Source organism: Impatiens glandulifera, chromosome 1 (assembly GCF_907164915.1).
Source record: "Impatiens glandulifera chromosome 1, dImpGla2.1, whole genome shotgun sequence".
Lineage (NCBI taxonomy): Eukaryota > Viridiplantae > Streptophyta > Magnoliopsida > Ericales > Balsaminaceae > Impatiens > Impatiens glandulifera.
Genome location: NC_061862.1, coordinates 8131497 through 8148001, shown reverse-complemented (window position 1 = coordinate 8148001; position 16505 = coordinate 8131497). Strand labels below are relative to the sequence as shown.

General features: G+C 29.8%; 1 protein-coding gene across 1 annotated transcript; it reads left to right on the top strand.

The window, feature by feature from the left end:
• The first annotated feature begins 5224 nt into the window (after positions 1-5224).
• LOC124920613 (probable protein phosphatase 2C 66) lies at positions 5225-7833 on the top strand. The gene is made up of 5 exons (XM_047461134.1): positions 5225-5774; positions 6053-6436; positions 6499-6616; positions 6710-6933; positions 7169-7833. Exons 1-5 carry the CDS (start codon positions 5430-5432, stop codon positions 7643-7645), a joined length of 1548 nt encoding a protein of 515 aa, XP_047317090.1. The 5' UTR covers positions 5225-5429; the 3' UTR covers positions 7646-7833.
• Positions 7834-16505: the final 8672 nt, after the last annotated feature.

The window sequence follows — 16505 nt, the reverse complement described above, 5'->3', positions numbered from 1 at the left end:
TCGAATTACAGTAGATCTGGAAGCTTACTAACGATTGGAGAACACTCCAATGATGTGTAGGAAGTTTTTCAGAAGCCTGGATCGAAGCTTGGATCGACGAAGTGAATTTTACAAAATTTCAGTTCGTCGGAGTTCTTTGATTCTTCGATTTAAGTTGTAATACTTTGTGATTGTTTGATGGATTGGAAGAACACTACCTAGAGACTATTTATACTAAGCTAGGTCGGTTCTCTTAGACGAATTCAACTTTGATTTTGCTTTCGAAGTTGTTCTTCTCCATTTATGTTTCGTCTTTAACAGCCTAGGTAGAGCATAGTTTTTGACTTCCAGACTTAGGGGAAATGATTACGAGGAGGAGAAGTGCACTTGGGTGAAAAAACGAAGGGATAAAGTCAAGTATCGGAGGAGATATAGTTTCTGAAAGAAACACTGCGTCGATCGCGTTTCCGGTGATCCCCTGCATCGACGAAGAAGATGGGTAAAATGACGTTGTTTCGTTTAAGTGAAATGCGGCGTTTTGGTGTTCTATCGCGTTCTGTCCACGTCTGGGTGCTTTCGACTAACGGGGTTGATGTCCCGTTAGTTGATCTCCTGTGGCTCTAGGCGCGTGTTAACTTGGTTACAACCGGCTATGCGGATGATTATGGCGCGTTGGATGAAGACCTGGCGTTCATCTAATGGACGCGACTCCTGTTGTAGTTAATTCTCCTAGTTTCGGCCACACTAGATCATTAGTGTTTATTTTTATAAAAGGGTTATTTGAAAACGAATTTTTAACTATTAATTTTAATTTTCTTCACCAAAATTCCACAAAAAATATTTTTGGAAACTAATAGAAATTAGGTTTATTATTCTTATTTTTGGGTATTTATTGGAATTTTAAGGTATTTATTTAATTGTTTTAAGCTATAAATTATACCTAATTTATGTTTAAAATCATAATTAAATAATTTCAACCACTTTTTAGGTTTAATTTGAGTAAAATAAATACAATATTATTTTTAAGTATGATTTAATTATAACAATAATTTGATTTTTAATTATAATTTTATTTTTAATCTTTTTTAGGTTTTTAGGGTTATTTTGAGTTTAAAATTTTAAAATATTATTTTATTATTATTATAAATTAATAATATTATTTATAAAATTAAGGTATTTTCATGCTTACAATTAGCTACTACCGATCAGATTCTCAAGAGCGACTTAGGGTTTTTACATCAGGAAACTAATTAGTATTAGAAGGGAGAGGTTCAAGATGGACCTCTGGCTCCTTTGGGCATATGATTCTTCCTTCTTTAAACTTTTAGAAGAAAGGGAAGGGATAAGGCTGATGCCATTAAGGCAATGAAATTGACGAACCGTAAATTCTAGCCACGTGACCGTATTTTTCATACTAACGACCGAGGGAGGTAGCATCCGACTGCATTTCTCGGAGGTAGCATCCGACTGCATTTCTCAACATTTGACCATGTGGCCTAGTATCCGACCGATGCATGTGACCCTGTCTCTAACCTGTGTTCATCTGCCCGTTTCGGAACTCAACTCTATATGCTTAAAGATTTTTTTATTTTCATATTTTTGCACTTTGATTTTTTTATTTATTTTGTGTTTGCATGTTTTAATTATTTCTTAAAAATAAAAAATATGAAAAATGGTTAAAAATAATATTTTTTTTTTTTAAATCGCTAAAAGGGATACATTTGTAAAATTTACTCATTTTCCTTTTTATCATATAACTTATTTAAAACTTTCAAAATTATACAACTGATTTTGTTGCAGTCATAAGATTATTTAAAAGTCAATAAAATTATTTTTTTTCCATTTTTTTGAACTATTTGGTTATTTTTCACATCATTTGGACCCCTTCTACATAATTACATTTGTTTGATGTTTGATATTTTATATTTTTCTCTTGATGATTCATGCTTCCTTTGACATTTTATTGTTGATGATGCATGTTTACTTTTACTTATAAAATCAGTAAATAGAGTTTTTTTTATTTGTCCATAATAAACATATACGTGTAATTGTCTTATTTCATTCTTAGACTAGCTAGTCATAGGTACATTTAGCAATGATAAGTTAGTTTTAAAAAATAAACCTATAAATGTAACAAAACACTGAACATATTTGAAGAAATCTTTCATTCTATAGTGTTCATACACTAAAATATTTTTTCCTCATTTTGCCAGAAATTTGATTGAGTTATTAGTCAAAAAAAAATTATTTTTAATAGATAAAGTTAAAAAGAAGACTATAATTATATCTACCATTTATTCTTCATTCAACATAAATGTAAGTTTTTTAGATTTTATTATCGAGTTCAATTTATTTTACGAGATCAATTTTATTAAAAAAAATAATTTTAGCGATGCACTCAAAAGTTGTTCGCGATTTTTTTTGTGTTATAGATTTTCTTATCATAAGTTTTTAGAACTCCAAACAAATCTTTTTTGATAAATAAAAAAGATGTGGGTTATTTGATTTTTTTTTAAGTTAAGTTATTAAAATATTATTTTATTAATTAATGAAAATAACATAAGATTGTTCTCATATTTTTAGTTGTTATTTGAGTGATTTTGATAGTTATGATATTAAGTTTTCAAAAAATATTTTTTTTTAACTGAAAGACCCAAGACGAACTAATATTTTAAATAATTTTTTTACATTAAGTTTTAATTATCAAGAACTTAAAAATTAAGATATTTTATTTTAGTTTATTCAATAATTTTAATACAATTATCTTTAGATTATTTTTAGTATTCTCACAATATAATTTTATAAAAAGAATACTTTTATTTCACTTTTTAAAAGTTAAATATATATTTTTTAAATAGATTATTTTACAGAGAAAAGTTATATTATAATACTCTTTCTAGATTAAATCTTATCACATGATTTCTTGTAATTATCATTTAACTTCTTTAACAACAATTAATTTTTAAATAGTATTAAAAAGACAGCTATATTAATCTTCAACCAAAAACATGAAATAAAAAAATTAAAGAATTTATCAATTTTGAGAGTTGCATACATAACTATATTGCGACTACAAAATATGTGGTAAATGCAAGAACAAATAGGACAGGTCAACACCAATTGAGTATGAATATGCCAAAGGGATTCCCTATTACGGATTCGCTATGAGGCGGAACAAGAGGAATCTCGTAAAGGATAATAGGCTGAATACGAGGAATCTCGTAAAGGATAATAGGCTGAATACGAGATTCGTAACAGCTGATAAATAATATAGATGTTTCATTTCTATCCTCCATAGAGAGAATGCCATAGAGAATAAATGACAAAATTAAATGTAACTTCATTAAATTTGTGACATTCAACACATTTTGATCTTAGCATGATCAAACTTTATCCTTTTATTGAATATTTTTATTAAATATAAAGTAGCTTATCATTTAAACAAAATCTTTAGAACCAATTTTAAATATCTCATAATATTTATATACATATAGTTTATATTTCATATATTGGTTGGTTAACGGTTGAACTACCCCCAATCAAATTTTATAATATCTTTCCTTTCCCACTCATGGTTTGACCTTATTTCTCACATCATAGTCTCTTCTTTATTACTTTTTAAATACAATTTTTTTTTTTTATATATCAAGAAAGTGATACAATACTTTATACATTTTTATTTTTATTTTTTCTAATTAATGAATATGAAAATGATACTATTTATAATATACAAGTACATATTATATTTAATTAAAAAGATCAGAAATTAATGGACTGATGAAAACCCACTCATTATTTTGTTGAAATGATTTGCTGCAATTTTATGCTGTTGAAAAATACAATTAAGGATCCGTTTGGATTTATACGATGCAGTTATTGCAGTTTTGAGGCGAGGGCCCAGACGATAGAGACCTGACCATAAAACACCCCCAATTTTAGACTTTCAGTTAGACACTTAATCAAATGGGTCCTAAATACTGACGGACAATAAATTGGGGAGAGAGATTATTTCAATTTATTGAATTATTTGAAAAATAATATGATTTTGAAAAGATTTATTTATTTTTTTCTATAAAAATATTTAATTCGTTTGATTTGAATTATTTAAATAATTAAAATTTTAAAAAAATATATTTATTTAATTTTTCTATCACATCACTTTAATCATTAAACAAAATATTAAAATACTTTATATTTAAAATTATTATTATATATTTTAAATTATTTTATTAAAATATTTTATTTCCTAAAAATCAACAAAAATTATTATTATAAAATAACCCCTTGTTTGAGGAAACTTTCGGTTTTACTATAAAACCCTTGTTTGATAAAAATTATAAAAAAGTTAATTTTTAAAATTTGAAAACTAATTTACCCTTTGACTTTAAAGGATATAGTGTAGGGGGAGAATGATGGTTTAAAGAGAAAATATGAAATTAGAGGGTAATTTTGGTATTTAAATAATAAAATTATTTAATTTGATGATTGATAAGATTTTTAAGTTTTGGGATAAAACTGGGTTTTATCCTAAAAACACTTTCATCAAACGAGCTCTTAGCCTTGTTCAACTTGGGTTATCAAAATAACCTAGAAAGAAAAAAAATAATGATTTGTAATAATTTTGAGGATGTGGAAATATTTTTTTGGTACAAAAAACCTAAGGAGTATTAATATATATATAAATAAAATAAAAAATAATAATTTAAAATAGAAAATATTTTAATATTTTAGTTAATAAATTGATTGATTCGATGAATAAAAGAGGGAATGAGGTGGTGTTTAAATTTTGTAGGTTATTTGAATAATTTTATACTGAAAAAGATCTTATAACAATAACTCAAATTCAAATATGCCCTTAAAATGTATTAATATATAAAATTAAAATTAAAAATTAAAATAAATAATATATTAATATTTTGATTAATGAATTAATTGATTAAATAGAAAAACTTTTATGAAATAATTGATTAAATAGAAACACATTCAAAGAATATTTTTAATTTGAATTATTAAAATAAATTCAAACCCACCTTACTTTTAGGAATGATTAAAATCATATGACTCATCCTTTCAAAAAAATTAAATAAAATAAAAAATAGAGGAAAATGATAAAAATACAAATAAAAAATAATATGAGAAATGGACGCCAGCAGCTAATTGTCTTAAAGCTTACTACTAATAATAACTAAAATGAAATTAAATAAAATTAAATATATCTTTCACTTTCTCTTTCTTTTTCTCTCTCTCTCTGCTTGTATGTTTGTTTGTGTGCTGTGCTTTGTAGCTGAAAATTATCAATCTTGAGTCTAGGGTTCTGGCTGTTGTTTATGGCTGTTGTTTGTTAGATACAAGTTTCCATTTCCTTCTTTCTCTTGATCTGATACCACATGATCAACTTTTCTGCTTGGATTTAAATTACAATCTAGCTACAGAAGATTATAGGAATCCAAATGGGTATTTGCTATTCTTCTTCAGGTAAAACAAAGAAAGACCAGGAAGTAGAAAACTGGTGGAATAGATTGGACGATGGTAAGGAACTGGGTACCAAAAAGATTAACAATTTCGATTCAAATTCCAAGTCCAAGAGAAGTTACTCCACCGATTTCTCTTCATTCATCGGAAAGTTCTCCATCGGCGTTGTCGGCGGCGGTGCTAGTGGTGGAGCTACTAATACGGCAGATGCACTTGTTCAGGTTCCGGGAAGGTTGGTTTCTAATGGAACATCTGTCATCTCCAGTCTTTATACGCAGCAGGGCAAAAAGGGTACCAACCAGGATGCTATGATCGTTTGGGAGGTAGGTCAGTTTGCTGAAATCATCAATACCCATTTTCTTGAATCTTCAATTGGTTGAGTTTCTGTTGCTATAATTGTAAAGATGATGTTTTTACTCTCAGATTTTGTTAAATCTTCTATTTCCCTTTGTGGATTTCAAAACTGTTGCAGAAATCAGAATATGAATCTTTTGCTTTTTCCCCTAAGTGTAATAAGTTTATCTGATTGAGAGCATAGCATGCATTGGAATGTTCTTTCAATAGAAATTTTGACACATTGGTGAATGTTTTTCTGCAATAGAATTTCGATGATACTAGAAAGGATACAATCTTTTGCGGGGTTTTTGATGGGCATGGCCCATATGGTCATATGGTTGCAAGAAAAGTTCGAGATTCCCTCCCTGTTCTACTCTCAACTCAATGGAGAACATACTCAAATGACAATGCAGACGCGAAGATTAACGGTCATGGTGGTTTGGAGGGCGAAGGAGAAGGCGAATGGAGTGAAGCATTGGAACAGCTTGTGGATGAGGAGGAAGAGGAAAGGGAAAAAGTTCCAGAGAGTTATCTTCCCCTGAAGCAATCCATGTTGAAAGCTTTCAAATTGATGGACAAAGAGCTCAAGTTTAATGCATCCATTGACTGTTTCTGCAGTGGAAGCACTGCAGTTACTTTGGTTAAACAGGTACAAATCTCTTCTCTTCTTAGCATCGTCACAGTCTTATCTGATCTTCGATTGTTTTCCAGGGTAGAAATCTTATAATTGGAAACGTTGGTGATTCAAGAGCTATATTGGCGACAAGAGATAAAGACGGTGTTTTAACTGCTGTGCAGTTGACAGTCGACTTAAAACCCAATCTTCCAAGTCTCTATATATCTTTGTCTTTCTTGATATGAACAACACATTAAAATTATAATTGCAAACATCTGACTGTCTGTCTTTCGTTTCTGTCTTCAGGAGAAGCTGCGAGGATTCAACAATGCAAGGGAAGGGTATTTGCATTACAAGATGAGCCCGAGGTTGCACGTGTTTGGTTGCCTAACAGTGATTCACCCGGTTTAGCTATGGCCAGAGCGTTTGGAGACTTTTGTTTGAAGGATTTCGGTTTAATATCCGTTCCAGATGTTTATTACCGACATCTAACTGACAAAGACGAGTTTATCGTTCTCGCTAGTGACGGGGTCAGTTATCTTTCTCTATCTTTCTTTATTAAAATTAGCATAGACAAACAATTAAACATTTTGATCACATGAAAATCAAACTGTTTATCAATTCCTTAGGAGCATCATTAATCATCTTTTAAGTGTTTCCTTTAAACCTTTGCATAATGAACACATTTCGACTTCAACCACTTTGAATTTACTTTCTTTTGTCACAAGCTTTCCATACAAGGTTAATTTTTTTGTTTTCACGTAGATTTGGGATGTACTATCGAATAAGGAAGTTGTGGATGTAGTAGCAGCAACCCCTAGTCACGATACGGCTGGAAGAGCATTAGTCGAATGTGCTACGAGAGCTTGGAGGCTTAAATACCCAACATCAAAGGTTGATGATTGTGCTGTCGTATGCCTATTCCTCAATCACACCTCAGAAGAAAATGTGTTGATAAAATCCGACGAAAATACCATGGTTGCAGATACTAGAACTTTAGAAGATGATGATGGTAAGACAGGTGAGATTGTCCCGATTTCGGAATTAACGGATCAAAAGCATCCCGATCCCGATACATCTTCCATAGGGCAGTCGAAGAGGAGTCTTGCGGATTGCCTTTCAACAACGGAGGAGGAGGAATGGTCGGCTCTTGAAGGAATCTCGAGGGTAAACAGCCTTCTAAGCATACCTAGATTCCTATCTAACGATAAAAGGTCAAACAGTTGGAGGAAATGGCTATAAATAGATTTCCAGGGTGTTTTTTCTTTGGAAGAGAAGAATCCTTTCATGTTTAGCTGTAATCCAGGATTTATATTAATCCTTCTATGGGTTTATATTGTTGATGATGAAGTTATATTATTATTATTGTGAAAACAGGAAAAAACTAGCTCTGCATATACAATTATTTACACCCATTAGGGTTTCTTTCCTTCCATTTTCTGCATCTCAATTGGGATTCAAATCACACATAAACAGGCATAGAAACAACTGGGTTTTCAAATATGGCGTTTTGTCATAAAACTCATACCCCATTGCCATTGTCATTTTGCTTTTTAAGATTGGAGAAAGAAAAGCCCAAAAAAGTAAACCTTAAAATCTACAAGAAGAAGCAACTTTGAGAAAAGCCCATAAAAGTTAACCAAAATTCAACGATGGAAGACATCAATGTCCAACAGTCCCCCTAATCCATGCAAAGTACAAAGTCACTGCTTGAACAGAACTAGTCAGCCTTCTTTATTAACTTCAGGAATCAGGACCCCTTCTAGTCGAATCCATCATAAAATCTGGAGATTCTCTACATAATTTACTCAAAATGTTAATCCAAAGGGAATGACTTTATATAATTAATTAAAGAACATAGTTTATTAATAACTTACCTTTTATAATCTTTTGTGAATCAAGTGAGTCAGCTTAATCACCTAATTGCTTATCATTATATGATAAAAGATCAACAATTATAAACATGATTTATTTCTTAATTTAAATATATTAAAATATTATTTAATATAAATTTAGTTGATAACTCAAATTTATAATCAATTATATTTTTATAGACTTAAATAAATATATATTAAAATTAAAAAAAATAAAATGTATAACTTATTTTTATTTTATTTATAAAAAAAAGTTCTATTTATATTAAAAAATTAAAAAAATTATTTAAGCACAACTAAAAATCATGATATTAAAAGAAAAAAGAAAAAATTAAAAATAGTACTCAATAAGTTATCGAGCTCGTAAATTCTCGAGAAAAACGATTAATTTCCCGACAGACTCTACTGTCTTTCCTGAATGAATCTTAGAGAGTGTCGTAATAATAGTATTATGAATGATACGCATCATGAAAAGAAAATGTATTATTCAAAACATAACACTTTCTCAATTAATTGAGTATAAAAGATGAGCAAAATATAATGAAATCAAAATGACAACGCAAGACAAGTTTTAGCATGAAAAAACATCTCTTAAAATCGAGAATAAAAATAATGAGACCTGAACAAGGCACTTAACAATTCACTATCATCAACAAAGTTACAAGTAAATGTTCACTCTAGTTATAACCAAACTAGAGATCAATTGTATCAAGATCACAAAACAATCTTGACAATTAACAACAAAGAACAGAAATAACAAGATCAATCAACCTTATCAATTCTGCAATTATGATTTCTCTTGGATTGATTTAGAAGCTTCAGAAAACAGATCTATCGTTCAGAACATAGCTCCAAAAATAACCAACAAGCTGTCAACGTTTGAAGTCGATAAAACGATGCAAACTCAAATCTTTTTTAGTTGCTACCTCAAATCTCTGAATCTATTTTTGCTCTATTCTCTCTTTTGTTGTGTAAAACCCACTAAAAACTTGAATGAAAAATAATGTCTTTTCAAATTGTATACTTTGGGCCTAAATAAAACACATACCAATTGGGTCTCTCCAACTAGGAGGACAAAACTCAACACATCGGACGACTACGATCATTGAAAATTCGACGCTTTCTCTCCAATAAGATAATCCACCAAAATATAACTGGGATGTTAACCCAAATATGTGTGTCGGTCATATTGGTCGCATTAATCCAAACTTCTCAGCAACTATCCGGAGACTCGGATATCACCCAATTAATCACAATAATACTCCACAAATGACTCAAAATACTAGTCAACATCGACAATGCAAAAGTAAGTGAGTTACCGATTCAATCTCTTCGTGACACATACGACTAGTCAGAATACAATATTTTTCATTCACATATCATTCGTTAGAATTCCACCATCAATAACGCTTCATCCAAAGAACGAGATATTGGATGAAATCTTTGACTTTCAAAATTTTTTCCAACAAAAATATATTAAATCATATCTTAGAGAACAACTTGTAGCAATGCCCTACATGAAAACTGTCCATATTTTGCCAACGCATAACGTCTTGTTCAGAAGGTGACACTCGCTTGCATTCTACCAAAAATAAAATTCTATTATGGGACAAAGTCTCCATAATGTTTAATTTCTTCTATATTCAATCCGGCTAGCGAAACCACTATACCGATGATCAAACATATCATTAACGGTGACATTTTTACATATAATAAATGAAAGCAAGCTTATGATACGTCGTATTTAAACTTTTGACATTATACCAAATGTCGTCCAAAATCTAATCGAAAAACTATTCCCACAATGAATTTAGACTGCTCATAAAACTTTTTCACATATAATAAATTCTCCTTCGGAATTGGATATTTTGGTGAACCAACTAGACCGAGTAAGAATGATTATCGATCACAAAGACTATTCGACTCCATTACAAATCTACTATACAATTTTGATAGAAAAGTCTTATTTAAATATATAAGATCTCGAATATCTAAACCTTATTGATCTTTAAAATATTTAACTTTATCACAACAAACTAGATGACAAAACGATGAGTTAAAAAATCCCCATAAAAAATACACTATTTTCTCCATTTTCACTGTCACACTCTTGGGGAGATTGAATAACGACATCATATATGTGAACATATATATATGACAACACACTCTTAATGAAGAGCTGACCCCATTTTAAAATTATTTTACTTTTCCATCTAAACAGTTTACCTTCCATTTAAGTGATAATCGGGTCCTAAGAGACCTTAGATTATAATTTAGCACCTAATGGCATACCAAGATATGTTGATGATGGCCACCAATTCTGAACCCCAACACATTTTTCAACCTCATCCTTCTTCTATTCAAAACAAAATTTTAAAAAAAAATGTATGACTTGTTAAGATTAACTCGAAGATCGGAACATGCACCGAATAATCATAAAATATTCTAAAGGTATTTAAAATTCATATAGGTAGCATGAACCATGCAGATCGTGTCATCAGCGAAAAGTGAATTTGATATGACAAAAGGATATCTTCTTGATTCACAACTCATTCCGCGGATGAGTCTTGAATTTTCTGCGAAAGCCATCATTTTTTAGAGAGTTTTCATAACAATGACTAACAAAAAAGAAGAGAGTGGATCACTATGTCTGATCCCTCTAGAGCTCTCAAAAAATATTTTAAAACTTCCATTAATAATGACAAAAAACTTAACCGCCGATAGTCAAGATCTAATCTAACCAATCCATTTTGCACTTATTCCTATTTTGTCAATTACATAAAAAAAACTCCCAATTGACATGATCATAAATTTTTTGATGTCTAACTTGACAAAAGTACATTTTCACATCTTGAATTAGCTGAGTCAATGCACTCATTGGCTATTAATACGACATCATAGATTTGACGACATTTGATGAACGTCATCTAATTACTAGATAGGACTGCCTCTAATACCCTCCATAACCTGTTGACCAAACATTTTACAACAATCTTATATAATGATAAATAAGACTTGTATGCCTTAAATTCATCACATCAATAGTTCCTAGAGCTTTACGAATGAGACATATCAAAGTAGAGTTTCAAATCTTATCAAATGATGAAAATCGATAAAAATGAGCAATTGGTTCCATAATTATAGTCTTAAGGAAAGACCACACCTTCTTAAAAAAAGCCAAATTAAACTCGTCATATTCCGACGCTTTATCACTTCCACACCCTTAATGGTCTCATCAACCTTCTCCAACGTAAAAAGAGGCTCCAACATAACTTTTTGCGTTGTACTAATTGAATTAAAAGTTATATCATTCAATTTATGTATAACCTTAAATGACTCCTTAAACAAACCTTTATAGAATTTGACAATACTCGTAGAGATTTCAAATTCACTATCATGGACTTCTCACTCGATCAAAATCAAATTAATCACATTATTTCTTATTTGCGCGTTTGAGAGTTCATGGAAAAACTTGATTTTTCTATCTCCGACTCTTAACCATGCAGCTCTACTTCGCTGGTGTTCCCCAATTTCTTCCTCCTTACACATATGAGTAACTTGCTAATAATGTGAATCTAAGAACTAACTTCCTCAATGTAGAGTTCACGAATCTCCTCATCCCCGTCAATGACATTTACACAAATTATTGATTTTAGCACAAAATAAGGCACGATCTCTAACGAACCAACTTTTGAGAAGCTTACGCATATTTCTTAAGTTCACAAAGAGATTACTCGACAGAGAACTAACCGATGACTGATTCACCCACCATGATTGCACATGTGGTATAAAGTCCTTTTTGATCAACCATTCATTTTCGAATCTAAATGGTCGGCATGTTCTCTCTATCTTTCGACGTTCCATCAAGATCGGTCGGTGATCTGAATAAATCCATGGATGGACCATTTGAAATATATTAGAAAATATTCAAAAGATTGATCCACTAATTAGAAATATGTCGATACGAGAATGAACGTGACCATCATTGCCATTATCTCTCCTAAAGATGAACTGATAAGTTCATGTTCTTCAGTTGTCTCTAAGAACTCGCGCATTAGGCTATTATGCATATTTGCCCTTTTCTTTAGAACATGTTTGACATTGAGTGTGTTATGTTTGAGTCAATCGTCAGTTGTTGGTATGTTTGGATAGAAATTACGAGCTCGGTTGGATTGAATTGACGTGTCCCGATCCCGATTATTTTATGGTAGATTGTTTGACTAAAAAAATTGTAGAACGTTCAGTGATCACAATACTCGACCAATGTATTTACTCCACAACGCTATTATTATGATGATAAGAAATTTCTTCTGAAAAACCAGTGGAGGCGGTCGATGAATTTATTGATCTTATTAAGAATCATTAAGCTCGACATGTTAGATTTTAAGTTTTATTTGCTGTTGGTGATCATTTTTAATTTATATTTTTATTATTTTTCCCAAATAGGTTAATAATCGTGTTTTTGTGATTATGTTTAAATGAGTCATTTATTAAGAACCAACAACATGAAAGAAACCTAAAGAAACAAACAAGCTCTCAGAGAAAATAGAGAGAGAAGGGTCGGGTGGACTTTTGTAACATGTCAAATCACAAGCGCATGTGAAAGACTGCAGCTTTTCAATTCTTGCACTCAATTTCTTGAGAGAGAAAAAGGCAATATCTGCCTCTTCACACTCAATTTCAGATTCTGCACACACTCATTCTCAGATACAAGATACAGACTGTGTCTTACTTTACCATTTTACCCCCACCCCTTCACCTCCAACCAGTTATATATTATAAACCAATTACATTCTCATCAATCTCATTCTCTTCGCCTAGTTTTATCTAACTTATAATCCAAACTAATATAAAAATAAATAAAAATCAAACACAATTCTAGCTAGAGTGATTAAGCATATGATCATGATATCAAACATATTTTCAAATGAATAAAATGAAGCAAAGTAAACCCCTCTTTTACACAATTGATTTTTTAGAAGTTGGAACTTTTTTCATTAAGGATACTTTTGAAGAAAAAAAAAACTCAATTTAATTTTATTGGAAAAAAATAGATATTGAGAAAATCTTTCACACAATTCACAATTATTTGTTCCTACTCAAACTAGATCAATGAAGGTATTTGAAAACAGTTTAATACCTTCATTGTCTAAGGTATATGGTGTACCGACGTGGGCTTTAGGGTACCTATCTACCTACATTATTGTCACCCTTGAGGATCGATCGGCTTGCATTAGTTAGATTCCAATTTGGTTTTGTTTTGAAAGAACCAAAATAGAAAGAAAGAAAAATGAATGGATGGACGTGAACCTGATCATCAGAACTTTATTATGATACCGAATGTCATGCTATGCATGCATCCTATTGGACCACAATATATAATATCTATTTTACTTGTATACATTTGTTTGTTCTTTATAAGGAAATAAATAATTATATACATATATATATATATATATATATATATATATATATATATATATATATATATGTTGAGTGCTGCTCCAACCAAGTGCAAAACATTGCAGAGAGTAGAGTGTGAGTGAAGAATCGTTTAAGAAAAAAAAGCACCAAATATCTACCTTTTCTGAAAAATCGTTAATTTTATAGGTGTTTTATTAAACAATGATACAAATTAATATATAACCTCCGTTCTAATACATTAAAAGTCATTAAGAGTGATATTTCAATAATTTATCATAAAGCTATTTGAGTGATATATGCAGTGTGCCCTTAATTTATTCAAAGTGCTCTCTTATATTATTTTGAGTGATATTTCTTTATTTATTTATTTTTTAAACGACGTAGTGTAAATATAATAAAAAAAAAATAAAGGCAAATGAGTTACATGAGTTCAAAAAAAATCAGAGTAAAAACAAACTGAATATGGTACAAAAAAAAAAAGATGACAAATGAGAATTGAGAATTAAAGTGCAATGAAATCAGTGGTTATGGTGACTTTCTCGTAAGCAATGTTTCAGTTTTAAAAGATTAACCAATTCTTCTCACATGTGGGAATACGTATTCACGTTCTGATAAGGGAGTTTTTGTCGGTGATAATATTGTTCCAGACTGTATCCGCATTTTTGCGGACACCTAAAAAAACTCTAATGTTCCTCTCCATCCAAATGTGATAAATAATGTTGGCGAAAAAAACACTTGAAGGTATTGGAGCTAAAGTCAAACTTAAATTATATATATAAAATAACTTCTTGCTCTCAAAGAATTAATATATATGATTATATATATATATATATATATATATATATATATATATATATATATATATATATATATATATATATATATATAACTGAGATTGTCAATTTGTATTATTTTTTTAATTTTCTTAATAAATTATTTAGTTGAAAATCTAATGAAACAAAGTAGTAATTAGCTAGTAAATAAAGAAATATGAACCCACCCAAGTGTAATATAGTGGTAAGAGTCGGTTTAAGAAAACAAGATGTTACGAGTTAGATTCTTAAAACGTTTTGAATGAAAGTGGGACTATGATTATGAGTTGTCATTTTAGTTCTCTATAATTAAAAAAAAATGAAGAAAAGGAAGAAATGCATTTACTATTGGGGGAATAGATGTTTGACTTAGCTTGGCTTGAGTAAAAATATGATGAAATAGGTTGAGTAAAAATATAAATCAATAACCCAAATCAAATGAATGAGCATGTTATGGAATCCAAATCCGAAATTAGATACCAACTATAAAATTATTAATATAAATAAATACCCAACTATATAATTATTAATATTAAAAATAAAATATTTTTTTTATTAAGATTCAATGTGACATTTCATATGTTATATTGGAATAATATTTCAATAAATATATCATTTATTTTATTTTTATTCAAATTTCACTCTCATTTTATTTTTTATTCTAAATAAGATTATTTCTCTCTATTATTTATTACTCTCTATCTTTAATTTTTTTAATATCAAAATATTTTATTTCTCTTTTTTTACTTTTTATCTTGAATATTAAATTTTTACTTTTCTTCAACCTTTCATTATAACTTATTTTTCAACTATAGTACGTAATATATAAACATCTATTAAGTATGTAAATAATTGAATATTTCATGTCTTTTTATTTTCTTCATGAACATCGTCAAATTTATGTATTTTTTTTTTCATAAACCTCTACATTTTTAAAATATTTAATTAAGTAATGTGATATTAGATAGAGATAAAAATATAGACACCCACCCACCGAAGTTGGGTAGTAAAATAGAAATCAAGTTAGGAAAATGATACTTCAATATCTATATAAGGTAAGGTAACCATTCCCATCTAGATCAGTATTTGGTTATTGCCCGGAAATATATTTGATTTGACCAATATTATAATATTTTAATTAAGAATATATATATAGAAAGTAGAACTCTTTCTTTTCTGGATTCAATTCAAAAGAGAAGTTAAGCAAAAACAAAACTGAGATCCTCGTCTTCTGCGGGCGGGCGGGCACCGTATTGATGATTAATAATAATGGTTCAATATTATTATTTATGATCATATGATAATGATGATATGTACTTATAACCAGCGCCAGGTCACGTGGGGGAGATCAGGTGAACCATGAACACCAATATCATCTTATCTTATATAATAACTGTTAGATGATATATTTATTTGTATTTTTTTGCATGCATTTAGGGTTTATATATCTAGCTGCTATATACTGTTATGAATTGAATTGTGTATTATGTATAAATTAATAAATATATTCGATCCGGCGGGGGGTCCCAGAATCAGATCAGAATTTATGTTATTATTGGAACAGTAGGTTTAAGACTATTGCATGTGAAGTGTGTAAAGATAGAAAGATAGATTAATTAGATCGATATGTATTTTTGACACCATTCAAGGCTTTGCGTGTAATACTTGTTCAACTGAAATCTGGGTCAGGTCCCCCCCATTATGTATCATTCATTTTCTTTTTTAATATATTTATATATAAAAGAATCTCTATTTCATTAATCATAAAAAGTTTCATCTTTTTAAATAAAGATATGCTCAATTAATATATGTGATGATTGGATTCTTTCAAGCCTCAAGTACATTGTCACAAATTGTTTGGACATCTACTTGGAGAATGCTCTCTACTTGTTGTTGTGTTAAGGAAATTAAATTGATTAAAACAAAGCTTCCTTTAACAATAGTTTCATCCCAGATCCCACAGAATTTAATTTGAAGCATTTAAAAAAAAAT

Excerpts from the sequence above, each read along its gene's own strand:
- LOC124920613 (XM_047461134.1), top strand. The coding sequence starts at position 5,430 with ATGGGTATTTGCTATTCTTCTTCAGGTAAAACAAAGAAAGACCAGGAA. Across the intron at positions 6,617-6,709 it reads CTTAAAACCCAATCTTCCAA|GAGAAGCTGCGAGGATTCAA; the intron begins GTCTCTATATAT and ends TTCTGTCTTCAG. Across the intron at positions 6,934-7,168 it reads TCGTTCTCGCTAGTGACGGG|ATTTGGGATGTACTATCGAA; the intron begins GTCAGTTATCTT and ends GTTTTCACGTAG.